Source organism: Microplitis mediator, chromosome 5 (assembly GCF_029852145.1).
Source record: "Microplitis mediator isolate UGA2020A chromosome 5, iyMicMedi2.1, whole genome shotgun sequence".
In the NCBI taxonomy this organism is placed as follows: Eukaryota; Metazoa; Arthropoda; class Insecta; order Hymenoptera; family Braconidae; genus Microplitis; species Microplitis mediator.
The window spans coordinates 13,528,669-13,548,069 of NC_079973.1; the positions used below are offsets into that span (position 1 = coordinate 13,528,669).

The window sequence follows — 19,401 nt, forward strand, 5'->3', positions numbered from 1 at the left end:
AATACAAAGACTTAATTTTCATGATCAAGTGGAAAATGGGGGGTCCACTTGACGTGATCTTGCTCTCCTATACCTGCGTGTGCTGATTAATTGAATGCGCATGTGCAGTCTAGAAATTTTGGTCTTGTTAATAAGGTACACGGAAAAAAAATTTACTGTTGCTGCAACAGGAGGCATTCATGTTGCAGCAACAGGAAAAAATCCCGTTGCAGCAACAGGATTAATACTGTTGTTGCGACTTAATAGTAAAATATAATTACACAGTAAAAAATGTTGTGTCATTGCGTAAAAAAACTTAGTGTTACAAATTTTTGACACTTTTATGTGCACATTTAAGATTTATTCTGTTAAATCAACCCAAAAAAGTGTTAAATATTCAACACAAAAATTTGTAACACTAAGTTTTTTTACGCAATGACACAACATTTTTTGCTGTCCCTCGCAGATTTGAATCACGGTGGAAACACCGTGGAAGTGTAAACACCGTGGATCCACCGTGGTTACACGGTGGGTTTGTTCCATTTCACCACCGGGTATACACAGTGTATCCACTGTGATTACGCGGTGTAACCACCATGATTCCACGGTGGCTTGACCACTGTGTATACACGGTATTTCCACTGTGATTACGCGGTGTATCCACCGTAATTCCACGGTGGCTTTGTGCTATTTCACCACCGTGGTTCCACGCTGTATCCACCGCGTAATCACAGTGAAAACACCGTGTATACACAGTGGTAAAGCCACCGTGCAATCATGGTGGATACACCGCGTAATCACAGTGGTAAAATGGAACAAACCCACCGTGTTTCCACCGTGATTCAAATCTGCGAGGGGTGTCATTATATTTTACTATTAAGTCGCAACAACAGTATTAATCCTGTTGCTGCAGCAGGATTTTTTCCTGTTGCTGCAACATGAATGCCTCCTGTTGCAGCAACAGTAAATTTTTTTCCGTGTAGCTAAATTCAAAATGACGTCATAAAACCTGCAGGTCTAAGATTCGTTATTGGCTTGAATCATTAAGTAGGGATATACTCCGCCCATTTCACTCAAATTTACTGGTATAATATAAAAATAAGTGCTTTATTATATATTAAACCACTTGTTTGACCAATCAGAAAGGATTTTATTTTAATGTGAAATTTTATGAGGCTAATTTTAGACAGTTAGCATCGTATTCTTCTGCATGAGTTACATAACATACTTTTTAGTATCATTGTAATAAAAAGTTTGATGAAAAAAATTGAATAATTTTTTCACCTTGAATATGCAGCTGGTAAAGTACCGTAAGCAATTAATATTTATGTACTATAGCATCAAGAATTCTCAAATACATGGATCCGAGTGTTAATCCATGTGATAACTTTTATAAGTTTGCGTGCGGTAATTTTGTTAACACAACTAATATACCTGGCGATAAGGACAAAATAGATATTTTCAGTATTCTGAGTGATCAGGTTCAAGAACAGTTGAAAAAAATAGTAGATGAAACTGTTTCGCCAAATACATCCAAGTTACAAAGACTTGTCAAAACTTTTTATGATATTTGCATGAATCAAAGTGGGTATATAGTGACATATACGTTGATTATAGAAGAAATTTTCTATATTTTAACAAAATATATTTTTACAGCTGATATTGAAGAAAAAGGGTTAAACCCTTTGTTAAATAAATTAAATAAATTAGGAGGCTGGCCAGTATTAGAAGGTCTTAAATGGAAAGAAGATGATTTTAACTGGATAAACTCCATGTACACGTTACGTGAGATGGGATACTCGCTTAATTATTTCTTCGGTTTTGCAATGGATACTGATATTAGGAATAATACAAAACGAGTCTTAATTGTGAGCTTCACATATTTTAAATTTCAAAAAATCTTTTATGAATTTTAAAGATTATTTTTTTATAATTTATTGCAGCTGAAATTGCCTTATTTGGGATTAAATGCTCTGATACTTTCAAATGGCTCTGAACATAAATTAGTAAAAAGTTATAAAAAGTATAGTATTGATCTTGCGGTTCTCCTTGGAGCTGATCGTCGCTCCGCTAAAAGTGAGCTAAACGAATCACTTTCGTTCGAAATGAAATTAGCTAATGTAATTGAAGCTCAAGTATTCTTATAAAATATAAGGGACAGTTAACGACGCTATGACACTGACCATTTTCCATTTTTATAATTTTTAAATGTTTTCGCAAATGTGTGTGAAATTGCTTCTACATCTATCATTTCAACTCAATGGTTCAAGTAATTGACATGTTTAAAATTTATCGGCAAGTTTCGAAAATAAAAAGTTTTGAATTTTAATGAAAAATAATAACTGATGAAATAAAAAAATGATCTTTTCAACTTCAAATGTGCTTTCGGTGCAAAAAAAAAATTCAAATTTATTCATACATATCTTTTTTTTTCAAAGAAAGTATGAAAATTACTTTTTTAGGGAAATTAAAATCCGTCTTTTTCTTTTAGATTTCATAAAATTTTGTATTTAATTATGAAACACAAGACATAATCTAAATGTTTACGGTTAAATAAAATTTTTTTTTTAATTTTCCAAACAAATTAACGGCTTTAAACTTCTATAAAAAAAAATGATTTGTATGAATTTTAACTTTCAGCGACTAAAAATGTATGAAAAAATTTTGAATACAATTTTAATTTTTTTTTGCTTTAAAAATCTTGTACGTCTTTGAAAGTTTTTTAAAATTTGCGATTTAAAAATATCACTAAGAATTTACGCAATAGCAACTTTTAATATGCAGTAAAGTATATCACAAAAATGAAAAATGGTCCGTGTAAGAATTTCCCTGATTTAGCGTGAAATGCATCCAAACTAATGTGACTACTTATATGTATTTCAGCTAAGTTTACATGAAATAAAAAATTATAACTTTTATAACAATTATAATCCAATGTCCATAGCTGAGTTGGAAAAAAAATATCCAAGTATTCCTTGGTTGGAATACATTAACAAACTCCTTAAGCCTTCTGTCATAGTAGACAAAAATGAAACAGTAATTGTATCTGCTTCTTACTTAATGTCAGAATTTGAAAAACTTATTAATACAACTTCAAAACGAACTCTAGCAAATTTCATAGGATTCAGACTTATCCAAGATTCAGTGTTTTTTTTGAATGAGGAAATTCGCAAGCTTCAAATAAATTTTCTGACAACCATTACTGGTCGTACAAGAAGAGAAGCCAAATCAAAAGAATGTTTTGATGATATCTCTAACAACGTGCCTCTTGTTATTGGTTCTCTGTATGTTAAAAAATATTTTAATGTAGACGTTAAAAATAATACTGAAGAAATGGTTAATAATATTGAAAATCAATTGAAACTAACTTTACAATCAGTAATTATTTATATTAAATTTTTCTGGATAAAATAAAATTTGATTTCAGTTACTAATTGATTATTAATGACCTGTATAATTATTGTAGGTTGACTGGATGGATAACAAAACTCGTAAACATGCATTGGATAAAGCCGAGGCGATTATAAATCATATTGCTTATAATGATGGGATTTTGGATGAAAATAAATTAGAGGAACTTTATAAAAATTTGGATCTACGTGCTAATGATTCTTATTTAGATACAATATATAATATAAGATTCCATGCGTATGGAATTCATTTTAAGCGTTTCAGAATTCCATTAGATGAAAATGCCTGGGAGATGTACATGAATCCGACTGTTGTTAATGCATTTTACTCAGAACAGTATAATATAATTCGTACGTGATATGTATATATAATCTTTGATCAATATTCATTATTTTTTATTATAAAGAACTGTACTTCGAAATTGATTATTACTATACGAGAAACGAATAGTTAATATAAAAGCATGATAATGATTATCACATACAGATGGTAATCATTCCCTATTGCAAGATGATGATAGTTAGCATTTGTTTTTCAGCGTGCACTGAGAAAAAAAAACTTTTTTTAAGTATCTGTGAGTTTGTATCCCCCCAAGAAAACTATTTGTTCAATCTTAGTAAAAAGATACTCCAAACAAGTATATTTTTTTAAAATAAGTATAAAAATTCTCAAATCAAGAAAACATTACTCGGTTGGAGTATATTTTTACTATGATGAAACAAATATTTACTCGGGGAGATACAAAGATACAGATACTTGAAAAAAGTTATTTTTTTTTTTTTCAGTGTGTTGTATCCAATAATTATGTGAAATGTAATTTTTCAATATATAAATTACTTACAAGAAAATTTAATTTAATCAAATTTATTTAATATCCAGAAATTTTTTTTCACGTTTTTTAAGGGTACTCAATTTTGCCCTCAAAAATGAAAAGTTTTTTTAATAACAACAGAAAAATTTTTCTACTTACTTTAAATATTAATAAAAAAAAAAGATTTAACGTATTTGAGTCCCCAAAAACTTAGTATTCCCTCAAGTACCCCGCCCCCCTCCCACCCTAGTATATGTATATACTAGGGCGGTCGTTAAAAATTAAATTTTCTCAGGCGCCCCATAAAAAGCTTTTTTTTAGTCAAAAAATACGTGGGGAATTTAGTTTTTTCGTTTTAAGTAAAAACAACACGTGCCGAAGGACGATCAAAGTTCTTTTTTCGATACAATCGCGTTTTTTTTAAATATCTCATGAAAGATGCAGATTAGAGAAAAAAACCATAGAAACAATTTTGTAGGAAATTAAATTTTTGATAAAAAAAGTCATATTCATTTTTTTTATAAAACGTGTATTTATGAAGATATTTTTAAAAAAACTTTTTTATATCTTATCAATTGGGCATTTTAAGAATAACGAATGTTAAAAATAACGTTTTTTCTTAAATATAGACAACTTCGTAACTCGTAACATATCAATTATTTATGCTCGTTACAGTTTCTATATACTTAGAAAAATGTTATTTTCAAAATTTATAACCCTTGAAACGCTTAATTCATCAGATCCAAAAAAAGTTTTTTTAAAATATCTTCATAAATACACATTTTATGAAAAAAATGAACATGACCTTTTTTGTCAAAAATTTAATTTCCTACAAAAATGTTCTTATGATTTTTTCCTCTAATCTGCATATTTCATGAGATATTTAAAAAAAAAAACGGCGATTGTATCGAAAAAAAGAACTTTGATCGTCCTTCGGCACGTGTTTTGTTTACTTAAAACGAAAAAACTAATTTCCCCACATATTTTTTCACTAAAAGAAAGCTATTTATGGGGCGCCTGAGAAAATTTAATTTTTAACGACCACTCTAATATATACACACACATATATATATATATTAGGGTGAGCCAAAAAAACCAACTTATCGAATTTACGTCTTAAAAAGGACCTATATATCGAGAAAAAAATTCTCCCATTGGGCAAAATTTTTAGCTCAATTTTAAAAGGTGTCGGTAGCCATTTGAAATTTCCCATTTAAACAACATGCAAAAAAATTTGTTTTGATTAAAAATATTATAACTCTTGAACCGTGTGAAATAAAAATTCGGCTCTAAAATATTCTTGTATGGCATTAAATTTCTTTAAAAAAAGTCCTGGGAGTCGAATTTGTAAACTTGATATTTCGTATACTAACAGGCCACCAAAGTCTAGAGTAAACAGAATCATACAAATTTAAGGCTTTTTTATTAAAAATATCAATACTACGAGAAAATTTGTTCTACATATAGTGCAATGAAATCACCAACAATATCCACGTTGTAACAAATAATATTTTGTTATCGATCACAATAAAAGAAAAGTATTTGGAAAATCCAAATAAAGCCTTAAATTTGTATGATTCTGTTTACTCTAGACTTTGATAGCCTGTTAGTATACGAAATATCAAGTCTACAAATTCGACTCCCAGGACTTTCTTTCAAGAAATTTAATGCCCTACAAGAATATTTTAGAGCCGAATTTTAATCTCACACAGTTCAAAAGTTATAATATTTTTAATCAAAAAAAATTTTTTTGCATGTTGTTTAAATGGGAAATTTCTAATGGCTACCGACACCTTTTAAAATTGAGCTAAAAATTTTGCCCAATGGGAGAATTTTTTTCTCGATATATAGGTCCTTTTTAAGACGTAAATTCGATAGGTTGGTTTTTTTGGCTCACCCTTATATATAGGTAATCTTTGATCAATAATCATTATTTTATATTATAAAGAAGTATATTTCAAAATTGATCTGTTATTTTCAGGATTTCCCGCTGCTATTCTTCAAGGTGCTTTTTTTAATATCAATCGTCCGCGATATATAAATTATGGATCAATTGGTTTTTTAATCGGCCATGAAATCACACATGGTTTTGATTCGACCGGAATGAATTTTAATAAAGATGGTAATCTTGAAAATTGGTGGGAACCGTCAACGAATGCAGAATTTTGGGAAAGAGCCACGTGTTTGAAGGAACAATATGGAAATTATATTATTGAAGATGTTGGAATGAATGTGAGACTATAGAATTTTTTTAATTTACAAAAAAATGCTCAGTTTGTCATATAAAACTTTTACATTTTATTAAATTTCTATTATTCTTTTAGGTTAATGGAGATAGAACGATTACTGAAAATATTGCTGACAATGGAGGTGTCAAAATGGCTTATTTGGCTTACAGAAGTTTGACGGAATCAAGGAAACCAGAACCTCGGCTTCCTGGACTTGATCATTTTACACCGAAACAAATGTTCTGGATTAGTACAGGTCATACTTGGTGTACTGTAGAACGTCCTGAAGCTGCAACAATACAAGCAATAGGAGACAATCACAGTCCAGCTGAATTTCGAGTAGTAGGATCATTATCAAACATGAAAGAATTTTCAGATGATTTTAAATGCCCACTAGGTTCTCCAATGAATCCGGAAAATAAATGCGCTGTGTGGTAATTTTTCCCGAAAAAAAAAAAATAAATTTATGACATATATTTATGGTGGAAATTTTATTACTACGGTTTTTTTTTTTTGAGCTAATACATTCACAATTTTTTAGAGAACGGTTTTGTAATGTGTACATTAGGGTGTCCGTTATTTCCCGAATCGATTTTGATTTACCGATCGCGCTTTGAATCTTCAGTTAATGACCTAAAAAAAATATCCAACATAAACAGGCTCTTAATTTTCACATTAAACCGTGCCGAAATCATTTTATATTTCCCATTTAAATAACATGGGATTTTTAGACTTTTGACTTTTAATTTTTTTTCTCAGAAACAAATGAGAGTAAAAATTTGATCGAAGAGCATATTCTGATAGGAAATTGAACGCTATACAAAAAAGTTCTCTTATAAATTTTCGATAAAATAATTCCTTCAAAAGTTATTTAACGTTAAACATGTTTTTGTTATCAATTCTATAATATTTTAAATTCGATTTTCATTTTGACCTTTTTTGGCTATAAAATTGTTGAAATAAAAGATAATTATTATTATCACTAGAGTACCGATGGTCATTTATGTAGATTTCATGGCCTAATCAGAAAATCAAGGGGAAACAAAACATTGTTTTATGAGAAATAACATACCTTTCCTCACACAGACGAACTTTAAAATGAATTAATGGGAAGTTGTGAAATAAATATGTAAAAATTTCTTTGCCTATAATATCGCGTTACAAATGCCATAAGGGCGTTTCAGCCTATTATACGCCCTTATGGCACCCAGGGTACCTACCGGGAGCCATAAGGGCGTACCAAAAAATTTTAAATTTGAAAAAATTTTTTTTCGTCATTTCTACGCGTTTCAAGTAAAAATACGTTGTTTCCCGAAAAAAAAAATTTTTGGTACGCACTTATGGCTCCCGGTAGGTACTCTAAGTGCCGTAAGGGCGTATTAAATTTTTAACTGCCCGCTAAGAAAATTGCAAATTTTCAAAAAAGGGAAGTTATTGGTTTCGGTCCGATTTTCGAAAATCGAGTTTTTATCAGATGTCGACGTTTTGAGGTCGTAGGAAACTATTCTGACTATTCCCGGGTGGACGTCCGCGTGTGTGTGTGTGTGAACTTTTTTTTGTCCGACGATTTCTTTGGAACGGATGAACCGATTTGAACGTACTTGGTGGCGTGGGACATAAATTGGATGGGTGACCTCGTAGTAAAATAATTGTCGATGGTTAATGATTTTTTTTTTTTTTTTTTTTTATTTAATTTTAACCGACATTGATATTGATGAAGACAATAAATCCTAATTAAACTACTTAATTAATAATTTACAGATATTCTAAATGAGATTCTAAAAATGACTATATTCGTTCATGCATGATTATATATAATCATATATGATCATGTATAAACAGATCAAGTTATGTATGATCAGACCTGGCCAATTTTTGGATCTGATAATATATAGACAATTATGCATGATCATATATGATTAGACAAAATCTTTTTTCATTGGGAAAAATTTTTATGGATTAAAAAAAATGTTAAACATAAGTAATGATTAATGACTAATAGTCAAATAGTTTAAAGCGTGAGTGAACATTGAATATATACATAACAAATCAATGTAGAAGTTAAAAATTAATTATTAGGAAGTTGTATAATTAAAAATTTTTTTTAGATACGAATACATACGAAATAAAAACATTCAATATGATCTACTATAGTTTAACAACTCTCAAGAATATTGTTCGGGCGAGAACTAAAAATAATTGGTTTATAAATTTATTCGAGTTTATTATTAAATTGTATTGTTGCTTGATTATAATGAATGTGGAGTGAACTCAGATTTGAGGCTTTTCGAAGTGGACTGTATGCGTGATTCTGGTGTTGATGAATACTCAGCGTGATGATAGGCACAGCGACAGATTTGATGATGCAGAGCGATGGCTTCTAGTCTCGTACAAGCTCCTTTGAATCTCGTGCGTTCTCGCTCGTACTAACTCGTTCAAGTCTCGTAATTTCTCGTTCGCAGTGATTAAGCAGCAGCTGTTGGGAATAATATGTCGTTAATGGCTTGCTCGGATGTTAAAAAGATAGCTGCAGATCACCTTAGGAGTCAGAAGATGATACTGGAGTTCTCGCAAGCTACGCATGGGTGTTACAAGATACTCGAACAGAGCGCTGTTAGATTAAAGCTTAAGTAGACAGGTGCACGGTCACAAGAATATCTCGAGCTTCGTTTCTCATCTAGCCGATCCATCACAACCACTGACGGGTCACCAAGGCGGTGTCCCGGTTGCAGAGAACCAGGGACCGTTCTGGGTAAGGCCTTGGTGAAAGCTGGGGGTAGGTCAGTCATTGTGATGCAATCGGTAAGAACAGGAAGATGATGCTGTCTGCTAGGGCATCTGACAGTTCACAAGGAGGTGCCCCGGCCGCAGGTGAGCCGGGACCAGACACAGGAAGAACTTGTGACGGATTGAGAGAGGTCAGATGCGGACTAGCCAGACGAGAATCCAGTAGGTACCTCTCGAAACTCTCATCCAGCCGATCCACCACAACGACTGACGGGTCGCCAAGGCGGTGTCCCGGTCGCGGAGAACCAGGGACCAGTCTGGGGTGAGGCCTTGGCGAAGACTGGGGGCCGGTCAGCCATTATGGTGCGCTCGGTAAGGACAGAATACCCGAAAGGATTCTCCAGAGTAGATGTGGTCCGCTATAACTACTGACGAGTCACAAGGTGGTGCCCCGGTCGCAAGTGAACCGGGACCAGACTCAGGGAGACCTTGTGACGAACTGGCAAAAGGTCAGTCATTATAGCGCGACCCAGTTAGAGCGTCAGAGTATTGACAACATGCGAGAGAGAATAGCAATTGAATTTGTGTACATACCAAAAGTAACCCAGGTTGTAATTTACTTAGACCTGAGTTTGGTGGTGGAGTGTTGGTAGCCTGCGGCTGGATATCACGATCACACCAGTGCGGGGTGAGCCGATGCAGATGAAAGATGATCACGAGCTGCTGAGTACTCTGGACGCCGCGTACTTGTTTCTTGATGGTAATAATTGCTCGCTAAACTAGGATTAATTGTAACTGAACGGATATTACTTTCACTGTGTTTAAGAAAGGAATTGAGTGAACTGATATTTGTAAATTGCTGCGAAGCTGGTCAGGAAAATTGACAAGTTCGGAAACACTCGATGTGCTCGGTGCGAAAGGTTAGAGAATGACTGACTGGTAACAACAGCAACGAGTTGGTGCAGACTGCCAGTATGCTGAAAAAAAGGTTCAAAAAACTGGTTTGGAAGTTTCTCGAGATTTCCATTTTCCTAAGAGCGTGAGAAAGTCCTGTAAAATTATTTATAATAAAAAGTTATGTATAAAAAAAGGGAACGAAATCTGGCGACCAAATGTTCGCGTAGAAGAGCTGCGTATGCGGGTGAAAGGCTCGCGCTGTGTACGGAAAGGATCAAATTTTATGGCCCCGAACCCGTAATCGAAGTAGGTACACGGGCGATGTTATGCGAGTAGCGCAGAGCTGAAATATTTAATTTAAAGAGAAAGAATTATAATTTTGAATATTTTATTTTATTTCTGAAAATGCACAGTTGTTAATTTCTTGTAACAACTATTTAGTTAATTTTTTGATGTATCAATTTTCAACAAATATAATTGTATGTAACATCATAAATAAGAAAAAATCAAAATATGTTTTTTTTTTCTATTTTTTTAAGTAAATATACTAAAAATAATTGTAAATTAATAAAACATAAAATATAATACACATTGATAAATGAAATGCTATTAGAATGTATTTAAGAATTATTTTATTTTTAAATTAAAAATGGTATCAAATAATTAAAACAAAAAAATAATTTATTTACGTCATTGTCAAATAAGTTTTTTATAACGAATGCCTATATGAACATTTAGAAAAAAAAGCTAATAATAAATCGCTGGTGTTATAAATGTACAAATTTTCTAAGTATCAACATGTAATATAGATGCAGGGAAGTACCGTATTATCTACTGCGGTTGACGCAGCCAGCAGTTGGCTCGCGACGAAGATTATGTTTTACGCTGGCTCGTACTAGTATGAAAGAGTAGTCAGTTGAAGCGGTTCGAGTAAACGCTAACAGATACTGGCTACAGCAAGTATATATACTTTTAACGTAACACTACCACGGGTCGATGTCTATGACTGAATGACTCTTTATGTGGTAAATCGCTACGGCGTTTATATAATATTATGTATAACTTAAAAAAAGTGTACAAATATGAAACTGAGTATTGACTTACTTGTTTCCGAGCAAGAATGAAATATCACGTTTACGTGTATAAAAACCAAGTCGCTTTGATAAAAAAAAATCTAGCGAGAGTAAAATTGTAAAAATTAAGAGGATGTTTGAAAAACAAAAGTTATTATTCAATTTAGTGAATAAATAATATAGATTCAAAATTTTGACGTGTTGTAAAAAGCAAATGCTTTTAAACAGCACCACTTAAACAACTGTTAGTATATTTTAAAGACTATCATGTATGTTTAAGTGAAGGAGGAGTAATTCTAATGTTTTATAAAATAAAACATATACGAAGCTCCCTGGTTGATCCTGCCAGTAGTCATATGCTTGTCTCAAAGATTAAGCCATGCGTGTCTCAGTACATGCCGTATTAAGGTGAAACCGCGAATGGCTCATTAAATCAGTTATGGTTCCTTAGATCGTACCCACATTTACTTGGATAACTGTGGTAATTCTAGAGCTAATACATGCAAACCAGAGTTCCGACCAGAGATGGAAGGAACGCTTTTATTAGATCAAAACCAATCGGTGGCTTGACCATCGTTACTTTTGGCGACTCTGAATAACTTTCTGCTGATCGTATGGTCTAGTACCGACGACGAATCTTTCAAATGTCTGCCTTATCAACTGTCGATGGTAGGTTCTGCGCCTACCATGGTTGTAACGGGTAACGGGGAATCAGGGTTCGATTCCGGAGAGGGAGCCTGAGAAACGGCTACCACATCCAAGGAAGGCAGCAGGCGCGCAAATTACCCACTCCCGGCATGGGGAGGAAGTGACGAAAAATAACGATGCGGGACTCATCCGAGGCCCCGTAATCGGAATGAATACACTTTAAATCCTTTAATGAGGATCCATTGGAGGGCAAGTCTGGTGCCAGCAGCCGCGATAATTCCATTTCCAATAGCGTATATTAAAGTTGTTGCGGTTAAAAAGCTCGTAGTTGAATCTGTGTTTCATACTGTTGGTTCAACGCTCGCGGTGTTAACTGACATGTTATGGAACGTCATACCGGTGGATTTAGCTGAGGTCAAACTTGGCGGTCCAATTTAATCCTATCGCGGTGCTCTTAATTGAGTGTCGAGGTAGGCCGGTACGTTTACTTTGAACAAATTAGAGTGCTTAAAGCAGGCTTATTTCGCCTGAATACTGTGTGCATGGAATAATAGAATAGGACCTCGGTTCTATTTTGTTGGTTTTCGGAATACCGAGGTAATGATTAATAGGGACAGATGAGGGCATTCGTATTGCGACGTTAGAGGTGAAATTCTTGGATCGTCGCAAGACGAACAGAAGCGAAAGCATTTGCCAAAAATGTTTTCATTAATCAAGAACGAAAGTTAGAGGTTCGAAGGCAATCAGATACCGCCCTAGTTCTAACTATAAACGATGCCAGCTAGCGATCCGTCGATGTTCCTCCGATGACTCGGCGGGCAGCTTCCGGGAAACCAAAGCTTTTGGGTTCCGGGCAAGTATGGTTGCAAAGCTGAAACTTAAAGGAATTGACGGAAGGGCACCACCAGGAGTGGAGCCTGCGGCTTAATTTGACTCAACACGGGAAACCTCACCAGGCCCGGACACCGGAAGGATTGACAGATTGATAGCTCTTTCTTGATTCGGTGGGTGGTGGTGCATGGCCGTTCTAAGTTGGTGGAGCGATTTGTCTGGTTAATTCTGATAACGAACGAGACTCTAGCCTGCTAAATAGGCGTTTTTGGTATCTTGAAAAATTTACTTGATTTTCGGATCAAGTGATTTTTACTACCAACGTAAATAAATATCTTCTTAGAGGGACAGGCGGCTTCTAGCCGCACGAGATTGAGCAATAACAGGTCTGTAATGCCCTCAGATGTTCTGGGCCGCACGCGCGTTTCACTGAAAGAATCAACGTGTCTTCCCTGGCCGAAAGGCCCGGGTAACCCGCTGAACCTCTTTCGTGCTAGGGATTGGGGCTTGCAATTATTTCCCATGAACGAGGAATTCCCAGTAAGCACGAGTCATAAGCTCGTGTTGATTACGTCCCTGCCCTTTGTACACACCGCCCGCCGCTACTACCGATTGAATGATTTAGTGAGGTTTTCGGACTGATGCGCGGCAATGTTTCGGCATTGCCGATGTTGTTGAACAGATGACCAAACTTGATTATTTAGAGGAAGTAAAAGTCGTAACAAGGTTTCCGTAGGTGAACCTGCGGGAGGATCATTAACGTATAATATACAATACAAATTATGTAATTGTAATATTTATACATATTAGGGTGGTCCTTATTTTGGACATTTTCGAATTTTTATGCTCCCAGAGGCTTATGTGGTTCGAAATAAATAAAAAAAGATATCCTCAAAGTTTCAGGTCTCTATCTCAATTTTAACCCGTGCGGCACAGCGATGTAAGTTTCCCATTTAAATAACACGGGGTTTTTGGCATTGAACGATTAAGTTTTTATTCCGGCTAAAGTATTTTTTATTTTTTTTATTTTAGTGTTTCAATTGTACAACTTCTGTTTTTTACAATGTTTCTGTGCTCTCTTTCCTTTCTTTACTCTCTTTCATTTTTGCAGCTGTGGCCCGACTTGTGCTCGTACTGTACTGCATCATTACGGTGATGCCCTACTACCTCCCTTGTGCAATGGAGGTGTAGTGGCGTAGGAAAACCACAGAGAAAACCTAGCCAGTACAGTTTCGGTTTGAGTGAAGCTCCAGTGATCGATAAAATTCCCATTTTACCGATCACTGGATCTTCATCCCGCGCCTAACGTTCAGAGACCTCCGTTCGAACTCGACGCGTGGCTAAGCGGTCACCCATCCAAGTAGTAACCATGCTCAATGCTACTTAACATTGGTGATCGCCCGAGCCACGGGCGTGCCGAACGGCTACCTCAGCCGCTTTTTTTTTATTCCGGCTAAAGTAATTGTTCGAAAAATTTGAAACTCTGTAGACTTTATCTTCATATTAGCAACTACTCCTCAGAATTTTTACAGATTTTCAGCTACTATAATTTTGGGGGTACAGCATGATAAAAAAAAATCGGTCTATCGGTTAACCCTGCGGGCCAGCCCCAAAACTTCCCGCTGTTTTCGAGCTCGTTGAGCTCGAAAACATTATTGTGGATACATTTTCGAGCTCTTCGAGCTCGAAAATACTTTTGTATGCCATTGTTTTCTGAAAAAACATTTTTTAGCATTTCTATCTCCAACGATATCTCGCGAACGAATTAACCGATTTTGATGGTTGAGGCGGCAATCGACGCGTTTTATTAAGTTCTAGAGCTGATTAGATTTTAAAATCGAATGATTCAATTTTTCTGTAGATATCTGGAAAAAAACGTTTTTCACTATTTTTTTAATCAACGATATCTCGTAAACGAATTGACCGATTAAGACGGTTGAGGTGGCAATCGACGTGTTTTATTGAGCTCTTGAGCTGATAAAATTTTGGTAATGATTGGTTTTGTCGTTTCGACGATATTTGCAAAAAACCGTTTTCTACTGTTTCTTTCGTCGACGATATCTTTTGAACGGATTATCTGATTGAGACGTTCTTGGTGGCAATCGAAAGCTTTTATCGAGTTCTAGAGCTGATTAGATTTTGGAATTGATCGATCCAACAGTTTTCACAATATCTAAAAAAACGAAAAAAAAAACTTTTTTTTTTTTCGTACTTCTTAAATATCTCAGAGTTTATTCGACTAAATGGTCTAAAATTTTTTTGAAAATCTAAGTTCAGAAAATATCTTTCGAATGCCGCAAGAACCATCTAAATCGGTTCATTCATCAAAAAGATATGAGAGGTTTACATCCACACACACACACACACACACACACACACACACACACACACACACACACACACACACACACACACACACACACACACACACACACACACACACACACACACACACACACATACATACATACAGACATCGCTCTGAAAATGTCAGAAGAGCATCCTAGCACCTTCAAATGTCGACATATGATAAAAACCCGGTTTTTGAAAATCGGGGTGAAACCAATAACTTCCCGAATTTTTTGAAAATCGTCGATTTTCTCAGCGGGAAGTTAAAAAAGAAAAAAATAATTTTTTTTATTTTTAGCTAAAATTTTTTTCAAATAACATATCGAATCAGTCTGCATCCTTATCAGAAGTTCTTACTTTTTTTTATTCTCGCACCTAAGTGGGTGAACGGTATATCTTTGTTGCACTAATACAGTAATCAGGAACTTTGCATTAGTGTGCAGTAAAGTGTTCCTTAAAAGAATTTTTTAAATTTATTACGATCACCTCACGAACGGTTTCAATTACGGCAGAAAAAAATTCCCTTAAAGTTTGAGCTCTTAATTCCAACGGGACCACGTGTCGCAAATTTTGTTTTTGTGATTTTTTAAGTTTATTATATTTATTTATCAAAAAGATCTATTTTATTAATAATTTATTATAGTTAGAAAATTGTCAACAAATAATTATTTCGATATTATAATACACAAAACTATCAACCTTTTGTTTATTATTTATTGCTTAAAACAAATAATAAACGTAAAGTTGACCAACTTATTTAAGCAAATATTGAAAGAAATTTAATTCATTGATAATATTTATCAACTGTTAAACTGAGACATAATATGATTAGTGGCATTGATATACCGATCTCAGATATCAATTAAATGCATTATGTATTTTTGAAAAAGACACAGAGTCAAATAACAAACAAAAATATTTCTTGAAAAAATCACAAAAAAAATTTTGCGGTAACTCTTCTCGTTAGAATTAAGAGCTTAAACTTTAAGAGAATTTTTTCTGTTGTAATTGAAAAAAAATGCTCCTGATTACTGTATTAGTGCAACAAATATATGCCGTTCACCCACTTGGGTGCGAGAATGAAAAAAAGGAAGAACTTCTGAAAAGAATGCAGAGTGATTTGATACGTTATTTGAAAAAAATTTTAGCTAAAAATAAAAAAAATAATTTTTTTCTTTTTTTTCATCATGCTGTACCCCCAAAATTATAGTAGCTGAAAATCTGTAAAAATTCTGAGGAGTAGCTGCTAATATGAGGATAAAGTCTACAGAGTTTCAAATTTTTTGAACAATTACTTTAGCCGGAATAAAAACTTAATCGTTCAATGCCAAAAACCCCGTGTTATTTAAATGGGAAACTTACATCGCTGTGCGGCACGGGTTAAAATTGAGATAGAGACCTGAAACTTTGAGGATATCTTTTTTCATTTATTTCGAACCACATAAGCCTCTGGGAGCATAAAAATTCGAAAATGTCCAAAATAAGGACCACCCTAATACATATAAATATTACTTTCAAAAGTGTTAACGCACGAAATATAAAAAGTAAATCGAAGGAATACTTATACAAAAGTATCTTCAGAAACTTTGAATTTGATTATATCTATCAAATAGTCATGGTAACCTATCCTAGTCTGTGCTCTAAATGCTCTGAGCATATTGTACAGATGAGGTTTTTAAATGAATATTCGCCATGAATGAATTATATTTACAAAGTTTCATTGCCATATATATCTGATTGTAGATTGAATATCACCGCAAGCGTGATTTTCTCCTGGTAGTGCGGATTTAATGCCGTCGCTGGGAAAAATATGCTGTTAGCTGTGTAATGTCTTCAACTGGCTTATTTACCGGTTAGCGATGCTACTGCTTTGGGTACTTACAGGATCCGTCTTGAAACACGGACCAAGGAGTCTAACATGTACGCGAGTCATTGGGATATATTTATATAAATTAAACCTAAAGGCGTAATGAAAGTATAGATTGTCTTAAGACAATTGAGAGAAGATGGGTTACGTTACGATGTAATCCCGCATTCTCAGGACGTTCTATTCTCATTGAGAAAGGGCGTACCTAGAGCGTACACGTTGGGACCCGAAAGATGGTGAACTATGCCTGGTCAGGATGAAGTCAGGGGAAACCCTGATGGAGGTCCGTAGCGATTCTGACGTGCAAATCGATCGTCTGAACTGGGTATAGGAGCGAAAGACTAATCGAACCATCTAGTAGCTGGTTCCCTCCGAAGTTTCCCTCAGGATAGCTGGCATTTATAATTTTGAGTCTCATCTGGTAAAGCGAATGATTAGAGGTCTTGGGTCGAAACGATCTCAACCTATTCTCAAACTTTAAATGGGTGAGATCTCTGGCTTGCTTGAATGTATGAAGCCATGAGATTTCGGATCAAAGTGCCAAGTGGGCCATTTTTGGTAAGCAGAACTGGCGCTGTGGGATGAACCAAACGTGAAGTTAAGGCGCCTAAATTAACGCTTATGGGATACCATAAAAGGCGTTGGTTGCTTAAGACAGCAGGACGGTGGCCATGGAAGTCGGAATCCGCTAAGGAGTGTGTAACAACTCACCTGCCGAAGCAACTAGCCCTGCAAATGGATGGCGCTGAAGCGTTATGCCTATACTTCACTGTCAGTAGCAACGAAATGTATATTTTATATATGTTATGAAGCTCTGACAAGTAGGAGGGTCGTGGTGGTGTGCGCAGAAGGGTATGGGCGTGAGCCTGCCTGGAGCCGCCATCGGTGCAGATCTTGGTGGTAGTAGCAGATACTCCAGCGAGGCTCTGGAGGACTGACGTGGAGAAGGGTTTCGTGTGAACAGCAGTTGAACACGAGTCAGTCGATCCTAAGCCCTAAGAGAAATCTTATATTCATATGGTGTTATAAATAATATTATAAAAAATACACCTATTGGGCGAAAGGGAATCCGGTTTCTATTCCGGAACCCGGCAGCGGAACCGTACATAATTCATTCACTCGTAAGAGTGTTCGTCGGGGTAACCCAAAATGACCTGGAGACATCGACAGGAAGTCCGGAAAGAGTTTTCTTTTCTGTATAAGCGTTCAAGTTCCCTGGAAACTTTTAGCAAGGAGATAGGGTTTGGAAGGCGAAGAGCACCGCAGTTGCGGCGGTGTCTGGATCTTCCTCTCGGACCTTGAAAATCCAGGAGAGGGACACGTGGAGGTGTCGCGCCGGTTCGTACCCATATCCGCAGCAGGTATCCAAGGTTAAGAACCTCTAGTCGATAGGATAATGTAGGTAAGGGAAGTCGGTAAAATGGATCCGTAACTTCGGAATAAGGATTGGCTCTGAGGAACGGGGCGTGTCGGGCTTGATAGGAAAGTGAGTTGACTGACGTGCCGGGTCTGGGCGAAATGATTGGTGTTCACGCACCAGGATTTGAGCTCGGTCCCGTGCCTTGGTCTCTCATGGATCTTTCTTGCTATGAGATTATAGCGATGTGAAAGCATTGTTATAGTTCTTTTCGACCGTCATTTAACGTTCAACTCAGAACTGGCACGGTCCAGGGAAGTCCGATTGTCTAATTAAAACAAAGCATTGTGATGGCCCTTGCGGGTGTTGACACAATGTGATTTCTGCTTAGTGCGATGAATGTCAATGTGAAGAAATTCATTTAAGCGCTCGTAAACAGCAGGAGTAACTATGACTCTTTCGTCTGTGTAACACGTGTTTTTAATACTACGTATTACAAGTATTATTACCGTGTCATAAGTTACTTTTTCGGCCACGTTTCGAGTGTTTCATATAAAAAAAAATGTGATCATTGTTTTGTGATAATAAATGTAACTGGCAACAGCATATTTATAATTGAATAATTGTGAAAAAGTTTTTAAAAAACTTTTAAGTTACCTTATTTTTTTTTAAGTTACCTTCTTGGATGCTAAGTTTCCCTTTCGGATGCTAAGTTACCAATCTTCCATGGTAACTCATTTTTTAAATTTGTTACCATCTACGATATTTATTTAAAAGTATTCATCCGCCAATATACGCATCGCAGATATGGCAGACCATAATGTTATCGTTCATCCGATGCCTAAAAGACCACTCCTTGCAACTCCGAATCCTCTTTCGGGGGATAAAACTCTAAATAAAGACAATTCAGGACACAGCAATAAACGAAAGTGTACTTCGCCACCTAGGGTCTTTTTTGGAGATCCACCTCTAAGTTTAGACGATATAAAGGATAGTGATCTTAAGATTGGTTGTCATTACGACGACATTGAAAATATTTTTGCAGCTACACGTGGATCAAATCAAAAAGGCGTCCAGGTGCTGGCAGCCTTTAATGATATTAATGCCCAGTATGATAAACTAAAGTCAGCCTATTTATAAGTAATTGATGAACGAGACATTACTGAGCGGCTCGTCGATCGTTTAGAGAGTATTGTTCAGCAACAAAGTTCTACTATGGATAA

At 35.4% G+C, this 19,401-nt stretch overlaps 1 protein-coding gene and 1 non-coding gene across 2 annotated transcripts; both read left to right on the forward strand.

Moving 5' to 3' along the window:
• Positions 1 to 1,337: 1,337 nt before the first annotated feature.
• On the forward strand, positions 1,338 to 6,867 carry LOC130668855 (neprilysin-2-like). The gene is made up of 7 exons (XM_057471343.1): positions 1,338 to 1,563; positions 1,636 to 1,847; positions 1,923 to 2,114; positions 2,863 to 3,357; positions 3,446 to 3,740; positions 6,183 to 6,433; positions 6,526 to 6,867. The coding sequence occupies exons 1-7, from the start codon at positions 1,338 to 1,340 to the stop codon at positions 6,865 to 6,867; spliced, it is 2,013 nt and encodes a 670-aa protein (XP_057327326.1).
• Positions 6,868 to 11,455: 4,588 nt separating this feature from the next.
• LOC130669205 (small subunit ribosomal RNA) lies at positions 11,456 to 13,364 on the forward strand. The gene has a single exon (XR_008990138.1). It is a non-coding gene; the product is annotated as a small subunit ribosomal RNA (ribosomal RNA).
• The last annotated feature ends 6,037 nt before the right edge of the window (positions 13,365 to 19,401 follow it).